Source organism: Neoarius graeffei, chromosome 1, assembly GCF_027579695.1.
Source record: "Neoarius graeffei isolate fNeoGra1 chromosome 1, fNeoGra1.pri, whole genome shotgun sequence".
Classification (NCBI taxonomy): Eukaryota; Metazoa; Chordata; class Actinopteri; order Siluriformes; family Ariidae; genus Neoarius; species Neoarius graeffei.
This window is the reverse complement of record NC_083569.1, coordinates 37,724,768-37,744,132: the sequence shown is the minus strand read 5'-3', so window position 1 is coordinate 37,744,132 and position 19,365 is coordinate 37,724,768. Positions and strand designations below refer to the sequence as shown.

At 39.3% G+C, this 19,365-nt stretch overlaps 1 protein-coding gene across 1 annotated transcript in view; it reads right to left on the bottom strand.

Annotated features, from left to right (window-relative positions):
- b4galt2 (UDP-Gal:betaGlcNAc beta 1,4- galactosyltransferase, polypeptide 2) overlaps window positions 1-1,016 on the bottom strand; it is a 380,928-nt gene extending 379,912 nt beyond the window's left edge. The window contains exon 1 of the mRNA XM_060922806.1: window positions 661-1,016. Coding sequence (XP_060778789.1) covers window positions 661-997 — 337 coding nt within the window. The 5' untranslated portion in view covers window positions 998-1,016. The remainder of the gene's footprint in view (window positions 1-660) is intronic.
- Between the last annotated feature and the right edge of the window lie 18,349 nt (window positions 1,017-19,365).

Here is a 19,365-nt window from a genome sequence, read left to right as displayed (position 1 = left end):
GAATCCAAGGCAACTTGGAGAACACGCACAATATGCTCCTATCATATCTCCTGTTCGATGAGTACTAATTAAGAGTTTCCAGACATGAAGGTATCTGCCATCCTTGTTGTTCATTCTCACATTCCCTAACGTTACTAGCTGTTTGATTGGTTCATCACACTGTCGTTATGACATATAAGAATATTTTATTCTTATAGTTAAAAAGGCCTCTAGTCTTATTACCTGATACGTTTATTCAATTCATTTTAAACTCTCCCCTAAAGCTATCAATAATTACAGACTGGTGTATCTTTCATTCCCAGAGCTGTCATAATCATCCCTATGAACAGTTTGTCCTATTTATTTAGTGACTGTGAGGCTCCAGGCCTTTCTGGAGTCATTAAATCAGTGTCCCATTCCAGTGATACAAAATAATGGAGCTGACGAAACACACCCATGAAATACTCCAAAGCCACGAAATACTGCTAAAAACTGGAGAAATGCAATCTTAGTACATAACAATGCCTGCTTACAAATGATCATTTTTAAAGAATACAAAGTATAACACTGCAGTGTTGACATATGTGTGAAAGTATTTTGCTGGAAAACTGGTATTTATTAATGATATGTTATGAGAACCATTGTTGGCCTCTAGCTTATCATCAAATTTAAAGCACCTACCCAGTCCAGGTGGTACCTCTGGGCAAGGAGGAATAGGCTTGGGAGTTGGGTGTGTGCGATTGAGCTCAGGCTTGCCGCTGAGTGGCAGCTGTTCTGAGGCGGGTACATAGCTGGCAAAGGTGGCATTGGGCCTGGTGCTGGAGTAGTTGTAGTAGGAATGGTGCGGCCAGCGTGACGCATTGGCGCCACGGCCATTGTTGAAACGGCTGAAGATGTCAAAGCGCTGGCTGTAGACGTCAAAGTAGAGGATCATCATGATGAGGAAGTGTACGAGGCAGAGCAGCAGCACAGCTTTGCAGACCCGCTCCAGAGTGCGGCCCAGCATCAGCCGGCTCATTGTCGAGGGCACGCGGCGCCCGCCGCTACAGGCATCCGCTCAGCAGTTCCCCCTGCCTCGCTCCACCTTGCCTCGCCTCGCCTCACCTCACCTCACCTCTGGGCAGCAGCACAGATAAATTACCTGCAGGAGAAGAAATGACAAATTGATGATCTGGAGTAATCTCACGATCTCTGTCACACAGGAGCATTTTGTGAAGCTGTTCAAATTAGACACAAAGTCTACACACAAATCAAGGTCTGTATTTGTGTGTTCGAAAAACTGCTAATTGCTACTGCTACTCAAAAGCCTCTGACTGTTCAGATAACTAGCGAACTTTGAATGCCTGGATTTTTGCCAACTTGGTCATGTTTTTCATAGATTTTGGACTGGCACTTGGGCTACAACAAGCTTTCATTATGTCAACACTTTCCTGCAGCCATTATTTTGACAGCCCTGATTTACCATGGAGCTCACATGAATTATTCTACATCTGAACTCCACAGGAGATCAAATTATTAATGCCTGCCTCTCATTTGCATCTTCCTGGCTCTTTGCTGTGAACAAAAGACCAAAAGCACTTTCAAAACCAAATACACCACACACCGCAAACAAACATGCTCCTGAGTTGATTCCAGATGAAGTTAGTTTCACAGCAATTGTAAGAAAATTACTTTCTGTAGTCGTCATCTCCCGGGCCTGGGATCATCAAAAGTGGCTACTGAAGCCTCACTGCAAGCCATTTCAGTACTGATGGCTTTTTCCAATCAAGCAGAACTGGGGGAAAGGGAGGGAAGCAAACAGAAGGCTGGGAGCCCTGGAGCCAATTTATCTTGCTCTTTTCCTCTCTTCTGAAGTCATCACTGGTGAAAATATTGGAGGAAAAGTCTCCTGATTTCACATTTGGCTGTCTGGTGGGAACCCCCAAGTGGGAAGCTCTTTTTGCTCGAGACTTCCAGTATACAAGGGTGGTCAATGGATGATTCGCTCAGCTATGCAAAGAGTGTCCTCAATGTGCCTATTCTCTCTGTAGCAAGTGGAGGAAATCATAGCTCATGTAAAGTGCCTGCGCTGAGCTCCATCTGGGAGCATTGTATATCTGCAGAAACAGCAGCTTGCTTTCACAAGCTCCCTCGCCTGCCCTACTTTTACCTCCATAATGAATCACAGCCAGCAGACAATAAAGCACCAAACTTCATTCTGACATCTCTTCAGGCTTTTTAAAATGCAGAAACCTGGGAAACAAGCATCTTTCCCAGGTGGTGCTCTAAAGTGGATGGCCAGGAAGAAATGATTTTATAATGCAGTGCCTAAGTCCGAGAGAGAGAGGTGCCTTAAATAATATACTCAACAAAAATAAAAACTTTACACTCGTTTCAAAGTCAATAATTTGAACATTTTGGAAAATAGGTTTGAAATAACGATTGTATTCAATTAGCTTGTCATTAAAGATGCTATAGCATACAGATCATGTTTGTCATGGAATCGGTTCCACCGGAAATGCGATGACAATGTGCATGATCAAAAACTGTGAGTCACAACTTAATGAAATCATGTCAATATCGGGTGTGTCCTCCATGGGCGTTCACAACTGCGATACAACGTCTCCTCATGGATTGGATGATGCGTCTGAACACAGCTTGGGGAATGCGCTGCCATATTTGTACCCACATGGCACCAAGCTCCTGCAAGTTCTGTGGAGGGTTCCTTACGGTCGGCTGTGGTGCCAGTTTGATGGAGACGTGTCTGGAGATTATGGATGGTCTGTCGACTGCATCCCATAACCCTCGCAACGTCAGTGACGGATGTTCCCGTATTCAGCATGCCAATGTCACGTTCACGCTGAATGTTTGACAGTCGTGGCATTGCAAATTAACGAATAATTAACCATAAAACCTTGTTTTTCTGAGATGACACTCTACTCTGCTACCGTGAGATCAACTGCACGTGTATCAATAGGTCACGTCACTTGTGTCACGTGGAAACGTGATTTTAGCGTGCAGTGCTCTCGCACGTGCTACGTAGGCCCGACCAGTAGAATGAATGTGTGATGTAATGCCCTTGACAATGCATTTAACCATAATCACAACAAGAACTCTTTCAAGAAAAGTTTCTAAACACTATTTGAAAAATAATGAGTGTCAAGTTTTTATTTTTGCTGAGTATATTTTTTTTCTTTGAGACCGCAATACAAATGCTGGTGAAATATTCATCAAAAAAAAAAAAAACTTAAGGGACCTTGTAGAAAAGACTCCTGGCAATAAGACTCCTGAGCTGTTTCTTCTCCTAACTGTTGAGAGCTTTACAGTTTAGTTGTACTTTTGCTGTTAAAGCACATTTGCATTGTGACTCTATGGGTAAGTGTATCACTCCGAGGAACAGCATGTCATGTGCATCTGTGGCACTTGGCAACTTGCATTAACCAGCCTTCAGGCAAACACTGACTCGTTCTAGTTGGGAGGTGGATCTAGAAACATGATGTGACATTTCATCCATGGGTTTCATCAAGGAGTAATTTGGCAATATAATTCATTAATCTGACTGCAAACATGACATTGACGTAACACAGCACTGCAATGAGCATCCGGAAAGCGCAGTTAGATAAGGGAGGGAAAGAGAAGTGCATCTGCAGCTCCTCTCGTCACTACGTGCAAGTTATGCTCAGTCATACAGTGCCCTCTACAATTATTGGCACCCATTCTAAAGATTAGGAAAAAGGGTTAGGAAAAAAATCCACCTTCTGGTGAAGTACACGGTCTTGCAAAAGTATTCATCCCCCTTGGTGTTTGTCCTGTTTTTGTGCATTACAAGATGGAATTAAAATGGATTTTTGGAGGCTTAGCACCATTTGATTTACACAACATGCCTACCACTTTAAAGGTAAAAATTGTTGTTTTATTGTGACACAAACAATAATTAAGATGAAAAAACAGAAATCTGGAGTGTGCATAGGTTTTCACCCCCTTTCGTATGAAACCCCTAAATAAGAGCTGGTCCAACCAATTCACATAATTAGTTAATTAAGATCCACCTGTGTGCAATCAAAGTATCACATGATCTGTCACATGATGTCTGTATAAATCAACCTGTTCTGGAAGGACCCTGACTCTGCAACACTACTAAGCAAGCAACATGAAAACCAAGGAGCCTCCAAACAGGTCAGAGACAAAGTTGTGGAGAAGTATAGCTCAGGGTTGGGTTATAAAAAATATCCCAAACTTTGAATATCCCAGGGAGCACCATTAAATCCATTATAACAAAATGGAAAGAATATGGCACCACTACAAACCTGACAAGAGAAGGCCGCCACCTAAATTCACAGACCGGGCAATGAGGGCATTAATCAGAGACGCAACAAAGACACCAATGATAACACCGAAGGAGATGCAAAGATCCACAGCGGAGATGGGAGTATCTGTCCATAGGACCACTTTAAGCCATACACTCCACAGAGCGGGGCTTTATGGAAGAGTGGCCAGAAAAAAAGTCATTGATGAAGAAAACATGTTTAGAGTTTGCCCAACAGCATGTGGCAGACTCCCCAAACACATGGAAGAAGATTCTCTGGTCAAATGAGATGAAAATTGATCTTTTTGGCCATCACGGGAAATGCCATATGCAGCACAAACTCGACACCCTGAGAACACCATTCCTACAGTGACGCATGGTGGTGGTAGCTTAATGCTGTGGGGATATTTTTCATCTGCACTGACAGGAAAGCTGGTCAGGACTGAAGGAAAGAAGGATGGGACTAAATACTGGGCAATTCTGAAGGAAAACCTGTTTGAGTCGGCCAGAGGTTTGAGACTGGGATGAAGTTTCATGTTCCAGCAGGACAATGACCCTAAACATCCTGTTAAAGCTACACTGGAGCGGTTTAAAGGGAAACATTTAAATGTCTTGGAATGGCCTAATCAAAGCCCAGACCTCAATCCAATTGAGAATCTGTGGCATAACTTGAAGATTGCTGTACACCAATGCAACCCATCTAACTTGAAGGAGTTGGAGCAGCTTTGCCTTGAAGAATGGGCAAAAATCCCAGTGGCTAGATGTGCTAAGATAATAGAGACATACCCCAAGAGACTTGCAGCTGTAATTCCAGCAAAAGGTGGCTCTACAAAGTATTGACTTTTTTTTTTTTTTGGGGGGGTGAATACCTACGCACACTCCAAATTTGTGGGGTTTTTTCATCTTAATTATTGTTTGTGTCTTAATAATACAACAATTTTCATCTTTAAAGTTGTAAGCATGTTGTGTAAATGAAATGGTGCTAACCCCCCCAAAATCTGCTGATAATCGTGCAAGACACTGTACATCATACTGAAATATGCTTGTTTGAATTGTTTCAGTTCATCTTAGCTAGCTAAAGTGATTAAGTAGGCAACATGAACATTAGGTAAAAGTTTGTATCTAAGAAAATAAAGCCTTTATGCAGTAGCAGTGGTATTATTAAAAAATATGCATACTTGTTTTTTTTCTTTGAAGAAAATCTGAAAAATCCCAAAATACACTAGAGGTTTAACAATATACTCCAGTGATCATTCAATTTGATTCATGATGCTGGCTTCACCAATTCAATTTGATTCAATTCTCAGAATATTTTGGACAAAATTTAAATGAAGAAACATTATGACTGAAAAGACTCATGTTTTTTTTTTCTTTTTCCAAATCATAAACAATGCAAAAACAATGCACATTTTTTTGTCTCTCTAAAATTAATTATAGTTTACAGTTCATCTTTTTATTTATATAGTTTTTGTATTTATAACCAATTTGAGTATACTGAATATATACATATTGTAAATATTGCAAATTAATACTAATCATAACTAGCTCCTTTTTTAGTTTCTATTTATTGTATATGTGTAACAGGGCTCCTTTTGATAGCAGAGGCATATAGCCTGCTGTTTTTATTTACGTTTAAATAAAGGTTTTGATCTAAATACACATTAAATCACAAATTGCTAGGAGGTTTAAAATTGTAAACAAAAATTTACTACATGTTCATCATATCTTTAAAAAAATAATAATTTGTAAATTTCCCCCAAAACCTTATTGAATTTAAAAAAATATATATTGTTTGAAACATAATGATCTCCTGAAGCATCATTTTAACTGGAAAAAGAGTTCCAAAGTCGGCTAAAATGCCCGACTTCCATAGCCTCTTTCTTTGCACCATAGATCGCAGCAGCATGGAGCTGATGTCAATCGAAAGCAACTGAAGAGACATTTTTAACTGTTATAACATTGTTGTGTAACCACGTAACCTATAAGGTGCATCAGTCGTTATGATCCAGAGCAATCAGTCAGCATGCTCTGTCTATGGGTTGGGCAGATTGGTACTTCTCATATTCAATCTCTACCATTACAATTACATTCAATGCATAATGAATAGAATGCTTATATACACATTGTGAATGGCCCGTTTTCATGATGCACATTACATTGTTGCACTGTGATGGTAACCTATGTTATTATACAAATATTATACACATCATATGGGGAATTAGCATAATTCCACTTTGGTATCCTTTCAAAGTTCAGGTAATGTTTAAACACTACCAAGCCTTTAAATGCACATTACCAGGAATATATATAAAATTTCACTACAATGCTTACTAGAAAATGTCTCAGCACTAAAGCCACTTCAAATGGGCACACAGCAAAATGGCACAGAAATGGCAGAGAATTATAAATATTTTACATTAAAGTAATAAATTAACAGATGTTTCAAGTATGCAAGAAAGTCCTCCAAAACTGGCTATAAACTGGCAGTGTGACAAGTGCAGCAAGCTGAAATTTTAATAACACTCAGATTAAGTAATGCTGATACAACATATTATTAATAGGATATTAAAGCCAGCATCCAGAGTTCTTCTGAAACAGAGTTAATGGAATATGACCAGCCTAGAGAACAAAAACTCGACAACAGAGCTGCAACAATAACCACATCACCACCATACCATGGTATTAAGAGATGTACCATGGTGTTGAGCCATGGTGTCATCGCAATTCCCATCATAACATCTTTTTTTTCCCTTAGCTGAGAGTGCTGCCATCTTCATGTAGCTTTTGGCTTGGTCTGCGGCCTCACAAGAACGAGAAAACTATTCTTAAATGCCCAGACCTCTGCACTGAGCATACCAGGGCTGCCAACTTTTCGAAATTCCTTGGAGTGAGATTTTTTTTTTTTTTTGGGGGGGGGGGGGGGGGTCGATGGCAAAATTTTTGCTCTTTGATGGACGGGGGGGGGGGGGGGGGGGGGGGGGGTTGAGATTTTGGATTTAGTAGATGTTCCTGCATTCTGGTGGATTTTTGGAGTGGCCTGCTGTGCCATACCTACATTCTTTTTTTTTTTTTGCATTATATTTTTTATTCAAGAAAGGTGAAGTGATATGCATTTAGTTACAATATCTTGAATTAGATTCGTTTTTTTTTTTCCCCCCAACAACCAAACCCCACTCACAACACTCGTATACTGCTGTGAAAGACAAAAAGAAACACATAAGTATAGAATGTCAAGTTAAATAGAATACACTGACTGTGCAAAAAGTTAAATAAATAACTTGAGAAAATAAATAGATAAATAAATAATAATAACAAAACAAACAAACAAGAAACATATAATTGTCAATAATAATAATACTAAAAACAAAATAATAATATAAATAAAAAATAAATTAGGATAATAATGACAGACAATTGGGTCATTACCTATTCATAAACATGTCATTAGTTAGGCCGGATCAATAGTATATCTCAGGGCTTCATAGGTTTATGGAAGGGTTTTAAGATTTTTAAAGTGCTCAATCAAAGGGTCCCATGTCTTGTGAAATTGTCTTGTTGAACCTCTAGTAAAGTATTTAATTTTCTCTAATTTCAAGAAAAACATTAATTCAGTGAGCCAGACAGACGCTTTAGGTGGTTCAGGGGTTTTCCAATGTAAAACTATATTCCTGCGGGCTATCAAAGATGCAAAAGCAAAAACATTCATCTTGTCAATGGTTAGTGTGTGCTCGTCAACCAATACTCCAAAGATGGCCATATCTGCAGATGGTTTTACTTTAGTGTGAAATGCATCATTTAGTGTTTTACAGATAGATGACCAAAATTCAATTAACTTAGGGCAGGTCCAGAACATATGAGTCATATTTGCTGGCGCAGAATTGCAGCGCTCACACCTGTCATTAATATTGTCATAAATTTTTGAAAGTTTAGATTTAGTGTAGTAAATTCTATGAAAGACTTTGAATTGTATCAGGCTAAGCCGGGCACAGGACGATGTTCCATTAATTCTTTCCAGAGCACATTCCCAGAAATATCCAGGAATCTCAAAACCAAGTTCTTCAGTCCATGCAGTTCTTAGCCCATCTAATGATGTTTCCTGAAGAGAGGTTATTATATTGGAAATATTTGCAATATGGCTCCCCAAATGCGTAGGATGACGCAAAATTTTCTCAAGTCCTGAGTCTGCTGGAAAGTCAGGGAATGCTGGACTCTGGCTTTGAATAAAATGGCGGACTTGGAAATATCTGAATAAGTCAGATTTCTGTAAATGGAATCTGGCAGAGAGGTCATGGAAATTGGCAAAGATGCCATCTATATAGAAGCTGTGGCAGGCATTCAAGCCCTTCCTTCTCCATACATTGAAGGTATGGTCTGTTCTGGCGGCAGGGAAAAGATGATTGTTACAGATAGGGCTGTATATAGAAAATTCCTTTAGTTTGAAGTGTTGTCTGAATTGTGACCATATCCTCAGTGTAGCGGATACCACTGGGCTAGAAGTGAATTTGAAGGGTGACAGTGGTAATCCAACAGTGACCAAAGCAGGAAGTGACGTAGAGGTGCATGAGTTTGCCTCAATCTTACACCAATCCGGTTGTGGATTTTGGTACCAATATATGACTTTTTGAATATTAGATGCCCAATAATAGTTTCTCATATTAGGTAGTGCCAGGCTCCCCTTATCCCTGGGCCTTTCTAAAAACTCTCTGCGTATTCTAGCATTTTTATTTGCCCAAAGAAAAGATGAAATTAATTTATTTAAAGATTGGAAAAAGGATTTAGACAAAAATATAGGAAGACATTGAAACAGATATAGAAAACGAGGTAAGACATTCATTTTTATACAACTAACTCTACCTGGCAGAGATAGGTATAGGCCAGCCCATCTCTTAAAATCAGCTTCCAATTTCAGCAAGAGGGGTTTGAAGTTATTCTCATAGAGATCTGGGAAGGCACGGGTGATATGTATGCCTAGATATTTAAATCCAGACTTTGATACATGGAAGGGGAACGCATTGTCTGGTAGCTGAAGGGCCAGATGATTAATGGGAAAGCATTCACTCTTAGAGAAGTTAAGTTTGTAACCAGAGAAAAGTCCAAAGTCATTAAGGATGTTAATAATATTAGGAATGCATGATATTGGATCAGAAATATACAAAAGCAAGTCGTCAGCATATAAAGAGATTTTATGTTCGATACTAAACCTGCGTATACCATAAATGTAGGGAGTTGTCCTAAATTTTATTGATAAGGGTTCAATAGCTATTGCAAATAGAAGTGGACTCAGGGGACAGCCTTGGCGTGTACCCCTTGAGAGAGAAAATTGTTTGGATGATATTTTGTTAGTAGTTACTGATGCCTTAGGTGATGTGTACAATAAACGAATCCAGGATATGAAGTTTGAGTATGAAATTTTTCCCTGGTAAGTGCCTTAAGGCTGCCTGTTTTTTTTTTCTGTTTTTCTCCCTCCATTCTTATTGTCTTTCTTTGAGGAGTTTGTCAACTGATAGCCTATGTTGGATGTCGCTTTGCCACTGTCTGCCGACGGTCATGGACTACTTTTCCCTAATTTAACAGTGAACGGGACTGCAGTATAGACTAGTCGGTAATATATTTATCGTGTGCTTTTTCATTTAAAATTTAATTTGAAGATGGTTTCACTTACTACCAGTTATCAATGCTATTAGGTCACAGGTTCTCCACAGCTTAGAGGAAGAGGGTGTACCGGAAGGTTCAGGAGTTAGAAGAGAGCCTGCAGTCTGCCCATGTTCAAGGGGCGGGCATAGGATTTGTTATGTTTGGGGTTAATGGGAGGGTTATTCCTGAGGAAGCATCATTGTTTTCTCCTATTGATCAGGGATTTTGTACTGCTTTTTTATTATTCTTTACTAAGTTTTTGTTTGGTATTGACAGACGCTTTGGGGAGCACATCCCACTCTTTATTTATTTTAATTTTTTAAACATGTCACATGACGCATAACACAAATAATGTCAGGGCGGATATAGGTGTAATGCCAACACGTTTCATTACCTGGAATGTGAAAGGAATGAATGGGCCTAATAAGAGGGCGAAGATTTTCTCTCATTTAAAAAGGCTACATGGAGAAATTATTTTCTTACAAGAGACCCATTTGAAAATAGCAGACCATATCAGGCTTAAGAAGAACTGGATAGGACAGAGTTTCCACTCTCACTTCAATAATAAATCACGGGGGGCTGCCATCTTGATCCATAAAAAAATTTTGTTTACACCATCTAAAACCATCTCAGACCCCCAAGGACGATTTGTTATAGTATCTGGGTTACTGTTTAACACTCCAGTGATATTAGCAAGTGTCTATGCCCCAAACTGGGATGATGTTAGCTTCATACATAAACTTACCTCTCTTTTCCCAAACTTAAACAGACACAAGCTTATAATAGCTGGCGACTTCAACACGTGTATGGACCCAGCTCTGGACCGCTCCAACCCTAGGACTGTGGTACGCTCTAAAATGTCTTTAGCTCTTGCTGAGTTTAACGACAGAACGGGCTGTGTTGACCCTTGGAGGTTCTTAAATCCTCAAAAAAAAGAATTTTCCTACTTTTCACATGTCCATCACACGTATAGTCGTATTGATTTCTTCCTCATTGATAAGACACTTCTCCCTTTCACAAAGAAGATCGAATATAATGCAATCGTCGAATCTGATCATGCACCAGTGTCCATGGATATTGCTTTCTCTCAAAATGTCACACAACCAGGTGTCTGGAGATTAGACAGGTCCCTACTGTCTGACAGTCGCTTTTGTGAAATCATTGGCAAAGCAATAGAAGAGTTCATATACTTTAACAGGTCTGAATCCATATCCCCATCTATATTATGGGAAACGCTCAAGGTTGTTATAAGAGGGAAGATTATTTCTTATTCTATTTCATGCAGCAAGGAGAGAAAACAAAAAGAAAGCGAACTACTGAAATTAATAAGACACGTTGACCAACAATATTCCATCACCCCAACTCCTGAGCTATATAAAGAGAGAGTTGCACTGACAGCCCAATATGACTTATTGTCAACTGAAAGAACGGAAAAACACCAGCTTTGGCTAAAGGGAAACTATTATGAACATGGAGATAAGGCAGGTCGTCTTCTGGCTTACCAACTTAAATGTCAATCTGCATCTCGCTTAATACCTCAGATACGTACCATATCACAATCCCTGACCATAGACCCAATAGAGATAAATGACACTTTTAGAGATTTCTATTCCAACCTATACACTTCTTCTGCCCCATATGATAACTCTAGCATGATGACTTTCTTAGACAACATTCATTTCCCACAAGTAGATACAGAAGCCAAAGACAGCCTTGAAGAAGCCATTAAATTACAGGAGGTAGTTGACTCCATTCGCAAAATGCAGAGTGGCAAGTCACCTGGGCCAGACGGCTATACTGTCGAGTTCTATAAAAAGTTTTCTTTTCAACTCGCTCCCTTGCTCCTTGATATGTTTAATCACTCTTTTGATCAGAAACATTTACCGCAAACTTTAACAGAGGCTTCCATTTCGCTTATTTTGAAACCAGGCAAGGACCCGAACGATTGTGGGTCATATCGACCTATATCTTTGCTTAACGTTGATGTTAAAATCTTAGCTAAGCTGATAGCTTCAAGACTAGAGAATGTTACTACAACTATCATTTCAACAGAACAAACTGGTTTCATAAAGGGTCGCCAGTCTTTCACTAATATCCGTACGCTTCTCAATGTTATTCACTCCCCTGCATCCAGAGAGACTCCTGAAGTCGTCGTCTCCATGGACGCGGAGAAAGCATTTGATAGGGTGGAATTTGCTTATTTATTTACTGTATTAGAGAAATTTGGCTTTGGCTCAAACTTCATACCTACATTCTTACACACCCTGACTTGCCAGGCCTTCAGCTTGTGGCCAACAAAAGCACCAAGTTTTGGCTTAAAAGCCCCCACACTAGAAAACTACAGATGACTGCCAATGTTCCTGTAGCCCTATAGACCTGTGTTTCAGATTTAAAGGCAAGTTCATGTTTGAAAATATTTCATCAGCTAAGCCTAAACACCTTCTGAATTGAAACTAAATGTTAAGTTTTTAATAACTGTTGCAAAAAATAAGATTGTCCCTCACTGACTATTCATTATGCATTTAAGGGCTTTCCCCACCACTGGGTTCAGCAGAAGATTGGCATGGGGAAAAATATCAACAGCAAAAGAACAAATAAAATGCTTAAACAGTAAGCAAAATGTGCATGTGCTACAAGAAACATTAAAATGATTAAGTTTGAACAGTATTGAAACACAAAAAGCTGAACCTTGGCCATAGGTGGGACTGTGCACACAAAGTTGGGCTTAAAAAATTTGGTCATACTTAAATAAGCTATATTAATATATTTCTTATTAATTTATTTCTTATCTATGTTTCTTATTAGTAATAGAGCATTCGTCAGGGCCTGTTATCTGACAAATATTCTCTACCTGTCTTGCCCTCTTTGAAACCCTGTCTCCTCTGTATATTGTTCTCTGTCTTTTTTTTTTAATTATTCACAAGTTCAAGTTCTTTGATATTAAAGGTAACCATGCTTTATTTACTTTAACTGAGCAATTACATACATCATAAATAATTAAAAATAAATACCCTGTAAGTAAACAATAGGTATGGTGGCTAATGGCTCTTCTTGCATTTGTAATATTATCTCTTACTTGCTTTATTTTACAACATTTCCAGTATGGCTTCAAATAAAGTCATAAAGTATGATAACATACAGTAAACAAACTAAAAATGCGCCTTAATAAACGTGTGCTAAGGAGGTGCTCTCCCGTGCTGCTTGTTGGGGAAGATAGAGGCTGTGGCACAGCAGCAGGCCTATAATGATTTAGCATGCCTAGTACACAGCTCTCGATATGGCATTAAATATTCTCACAACACTTATATGCTAAAATGATTAAGAAACTTTATATAAGTTCATAATTACGCCAGTAACACCACACATTGGCGTGCATATGTACAAACCTGTCTGAGACACCCGTCTTCAACTCGGATACCTTCTTCTCTCTCCTCTTCCTCTAAATTGATGGTAGGCAATTATCCAACTTCCGGCGAGTGCAGCATCATTAGATGCGCCACCTACCATAGGGGAGTGTGTACAGAAGGGAACACCTCTCTGCCTGTTTAGCCGTGCGTAAGGCGTAATTGATCAATCGCAAGTGGTTGGCGCGACGCAATGGGTAGCCTAGATTAGATAGATAAACTAGATTTTTTTTTCTAGCGTGAGAAATCAGAGGTATGGCGTGTGAGCGTGTGAAGACAATCAAATGCGTGTGTCTCACGCTCATTGCGTGAGAGTTGGCAGCCCAGCATACACATTTACATTTAGTAAGTGTATCATGTCATTATATGTTTATGGTTGACTAACCAATCAAATCAAATCAAGAGGACTGACACTGAGGAGAAGTGGTTTGCGAGTCTGGTGTTGAAAACCAATGAGAACTAACTGCAACTGTTAACAAATACATACTATCTTCTCATATGTCAACTGTAGTTGATGGTTTATTGTCGAGTTGTTAGCTAGCTCAGGGGAGCTACCCAAGGTGGACGTTGTGGACGTAGAGCAGTTTCCACCCAACACACATTCACACCTCTAGGCAATTTAGAGTAGCCAGCTGCGTGGGGAAACCCACGCAGACACTGTCTCGTGGGGAGAACATGCAAAGTCCACACAGAAAGACCCCCATTGGCCACTGGGCTCGAACCTGGAACCTTCTCACTGTGAGGCAACAGTGCTAACCACTGCACCACTGTCTCATCTCATCTCATTTATCCTGTTCTACAGGGTCGCAGGCAAGCTGGAGCCTATCCCAGCTGACTACGGGCGAAAGGCGGGGTACACCCTGGACAAGTCGCCAGGTCATCACAGGGCTGACACAGACACAGACACAGACAACCATTCACACCTACGGTCAATTTAGAGTCACCAGTTAACCTAACCTGCATGTCTTTGGACTGTGGGGGAAACCGGAGCACCCGGAGGAAACCCACGCGGACACGGGGAGAACACGCAAACTCCACACAGAAAGGCCCTCGACGGCCACGGGACTCGAACCCAGACTTTCTTGCTGTGAGGTGACAGCGCTAACCACTACACCACCATGCCGCCCCCTCACTGCACCACTGTACCACCCAAATACATATTACGGAGGAAAACATTCATTCAGTGTAGGATAATCCCTGTCAATACACGTTTATTAATTATAACATGCAACGAAACTCACGTAAATACTTTTAATAGACTAGTAATAAACTATTTATTTACTTGTAGTAATAATAATAATAATAATAATAATAATAGTAATAATAATAATAATTACATTTATTAGGAACAGGGTTTCAAAAGCTGACACTTATTTACATGAAAACTGTGCATAACAAATAAATTAATGGCAAATATGTAAAAAATAGAATAAATAAAAATATAATAATTTGGATAAAAATATCAAATCTTATGGTGATATTTATTGACAGTGGAAACTTTAAGAAATAGTGTAAAAATTCTAAAAAAAATTTAGAGGTTATAAAAAACTTATATAAAATTATATTTATATATATATATATATATATATATATATATATATATATATATATATATATATATACACACACACACACACACACACACACACACACACAAAAAAAAACCCTGATTCCAAAAAAGTTGGGACAAAGTACAAATTGTAAATAAAAACGGAATGCAATAATTTACAAATCTCAAAAACTGATATTGTATTCACAATAGAACATAGACAACATATCAAATGTCGAAAGTGAGACATTTTGAAATTTCATGCCAAATATTGGTTCATTTGAAATTTCATGACAGCAACACATCTCAAAAAAGTTGGGACAGGGGCAATAAGAGGCTGGAAAAGTTAAAGGTACAAAAAAGAAACAGCTGGAGGACCAAAATGCAACTCATTAGGTCAATTGGCAATAGGTCATTAACATGACTGGGTATAAAAAGAGCATCTTGGAGTGGCAGCGGCTCTCAGAAGTAAAGATGGGAAGAGGATCACCAATCCCCCTAATTCTGCACCGACAAATAGTGGAGCAATATCAGAAAGGAGTTCGACAGTGTAAAATTGCAAAGAGTTTGAACATATCATCATCATCTACAGTGCATAATATCATCAAAAGATTCAGAGAAGAATCTCTGTGCATAAGGGTCAAGGCCGGAAAACCATACTGGGTGCCCGTGATCTTCGGGCCCTTAGACGGCACTGCGTCACATACAGGCATGCTTCTGTATTGGAAATCACAAAATGGGCTCAGGAATATTTCCAGAGAACATTATCTGTGAACACAATTCACCGTGCCATCCGCCGTTGCCAGCTAAAACTCTATAGTTCAAAGAAGAAGCCGTATCTAAACATGATCTAGAAGCGCAGAAGTCTTCTCTGGGCCAAGGCTCATTTAAAATGGACTGTGGCAAAGTGTAAAACTGTTCTGTGGTCAGACGAATCAAAATCTGAAGTTCTTTATGGAAATCAGGGACGCCGTGTCATTCGGACTAAAGAGGAGAAGGACGACCCAAGTTGTTATCAGCGCTCAGTTCAGAAGCCTGCATCTCTGATGGTATGGGGTTGCATTAGTGCGTGTGGCATGGGCAGCTTACACATCTGGAAAGACACCATCAATGCTGAAAGGTATATCTAGGTTCTAGAGCAACATATGCTCCCATCCAGACGACGTCTCTTTCAGGGAAGACCTTGCATTTTCCAACATGACAATGCCAAACCACATACTGCATCAATCACAGCATCATGGCTGCATAGACGAAGGGTCCGGGTACTGAACTGGCCAGCCTGCAGTCCAGATCTTTCACCCATAGAAAACATTTGGCACATCATAAAACGGAAGATACAACAAAAAAGACCTAAGACAGTTGAGCAACTAGAATCCTACATTAGACAAGAATGGGTTAACATTCCTATCCCTAAACTTGAGCAACTTGTCTCCTCAGTCCCCAGACGTTTACAGACTGTTGTAAAGAGAAAAGGGGATGTCTCACAGTGGTAAACATGGCCTTGTCCCAACTTTTTTGAGATGTGTTGTCATGAAGTTTAAATTCACCTAATTTTTCTCTTTAAATGATACATTTTCTCAGTTTAAACATTTGATATGTCATCTATGTTCTATTCTGAATAAAATATGGAATTTTGAAACTTCCACATCATTGCATTCCGTTTTTATTTACAATTTGTACTTTGTCCCAACTTTTTTGGAATCGGGGTTGTATATATAAACTTACAGAATAGTAGAAAATCTGTGAACTTCTCCAAATAACTTTCGTCCAACTCCTGCAGTCTGTTTTTGACTGTGTGTATGTTGGTGTGTGAGTTTGTGAGTCTCTGTAGGAGGTAAAAATACTAAAATATCTCATTTTTTTAATCTTAAATATATCTTCCTTTGCATTTTGATGTGGATTCTGTATTAATTACTTAAGATATAATGTACAATGGACAATTTAGAGTTTATCTAGAACATTTTAATTATATACATAACCAATAGTTTGAGCAAAATTATTTAACATACTTAGTATTTCTAACTATAGAATTCAGACTGTTGAATAATTTAGCCGCAGAATATTTGAAGGATCTATAACCAGACTCGGATGATATTTAAACTAGGTGAATGTTAGATTTGTTTCTAGTGTTGTGGTTATGTACTTCAGAATTGTGGGTCCACATGTTCCTGACTTGGGGAAGCCATAGCCTGTTGCTTAGAGAAACAGCTTTGGGACCAAAAGGTTGCTGGTTTGATTCCCTGGACCAGCAGGACTAGCTTAAGTGCCCTTGAGCAAGGTGCCTAACCCCCAACTGCTCTGGCAAGAGTGGTGGTGTAACTTGTGTCTGATTAGCCAAAGAAAAATTGATGATGTGGTTATCAGTTTGGGCATTAAAATCAACTGAACTGATGTTCCTGAGGTATGAGCAATTTTGAAATTATAGACTTCAAATGGTGCATTCTTGTAGGCATCTAGGGCTGATTTAGGCACTGTTCAACATTATTAAATTTGCTGTTTTTTTACCTTGTCAAACATGCAAGGGGCAAAATTTAAAACGCAACATTAGATTTGAAATGAAAACACTTCATTTTCCAATTGCAGGATGCCAGGAACAGAATTGAGGTCAAATCACACAACAGTGCCATCTAGCGACCAGTGCCTAGAATATGGTCTTGTGTCTGTAGTAGTCAGTGCATGCATCAAAACCCTTTATCATCACTTCTGGGTTCAGTACCAGGATAGTCTAGACATATATACATATACACCCACGCACACACACACATACATATATATATATATATATATATATATATATATATATATATGAGATATTTAGGTGCGGAAAGTACTCTGCATTGTTCAATTTATGGTACCAATTTTGTGTGTGCGCGTGCAAGTGATGGCACGGCACTCATGTCGCACAGCGCGGCGAAGCATCGTGTAACGTACTTTGGGAAAAGCCCTGCATTTTAGATCTGTTTTTTGTGTGTTTTGTGGCATTAGAGCTGTGTTACTTCCACCTACAGTGAAGTCACGTGTATTCCCACTATTGTATGTAATTGCCCCGTCTGCTCTATAAACAAGAGTCATCAGGAGATGACACATCCCCCCAGCCCCCACATGAAACCCCACTCCAAATTTTCCTCAGTTGAATTGGTTGCCATGGAAATACTGAAAAAATAAAAATCACAGAAATCCCAAAATGTCAAAAGGCACAACTCCTCTAGTCAACATAACTGTGAGGTTTCATGAAAAAATCCTCATAGTTTTTGAGTCATGCTCCAGAAGCTAAAATGTTTACAGATGAACAGACAGACGGACAGAGCAATAGGTATATCCCCCACATTAGATGCCAAGGGGATAACAATGCAGTTACAGCTAGGAAAAATTGAGATTATGCAGTCTGATAAAAATCAGGATACATTGTTTACTTCATCGATTCAAATCGTCATAAATTTATATCATGATTTATCGTTGCACGATATACTGGTACATGCCTATAGCTGACAGAACCATAGCACATTCGCCTCACGGTTCAATGCATTGTGTTTTTCAAGTTGCTTTTCCATACAACACGATTGTAAGTAGTGGTTATTTGAGTAACTGTAACTATTCTGGTGATTCCCCTTTGACCTCTCTTTTTAGCAAGGTGTCTCCACATACAGAGCTGTTGCTCACTGGATGGTTTGTTTTCTCCCCGCACCATTCTGTGTAAACTCTAATTTAGAATACAAATACCAGAAGATGATCTGTTTCTGAAATACTCAAACCACCAACAACCACAAGATGGTCAAAGTCACCAAGATAACATTTTTCTCCTGTTCTGATGTTTGATGTGAATATTAACTCAAGTTCTTGGCCTGTATCTGCATGATTTTGTGGATTGTTGCTCCTGTGAAAAGTGTTCCGAATACATTGTCTGGTGAGTGGATGTTTTTTTTTTTTTTTAAAGTTTTCAATATGTGAGCACAAACTGTTATTTTGTTATGTAGTGAAAGTTCATTATGTCTACCTATTGAAACTATTCTTTAAATTCGTTTCTTAAGACAAGGATTTTTTAAGATGTTACCTTGACAGTTTCGGCGATAAACTTCCGCCTTCTTCAAAACAGTCACCAGATGTCGAGTGGTGACGTACCTTATCAGCTGATGTTACTCTAAGGAGGCGTGAACGTCCCGCCCAATTTGACAGGTAGTTCACGCCTCCTGCTGTCAGGTCGCTCCTCCAGGATGGCGCTCCAGGTGTGTGACAGCGCGTACGCTCCCTCATCCCGGTTCATCGTTCTCTGCGCACGCTTTCGTATCTCCACTGCCTCTAAAATCCAACGCTGGAATCTATTTTCTTCAGCGCGAATGACTCTGGCCTCTTCCCAATTCATTATATGATTTTGCCATTTACAGTGGTCTGAAGAACCGTCTTAAGAAACGAATTTAAAGAATTGTTATTTTGTTACATCAAACTTGAGACTTGACTCAGACTTGAAAAAGTACCTTGTGAAAATCAGTGGTATGAGGTACAGTATTTCTCAAAAT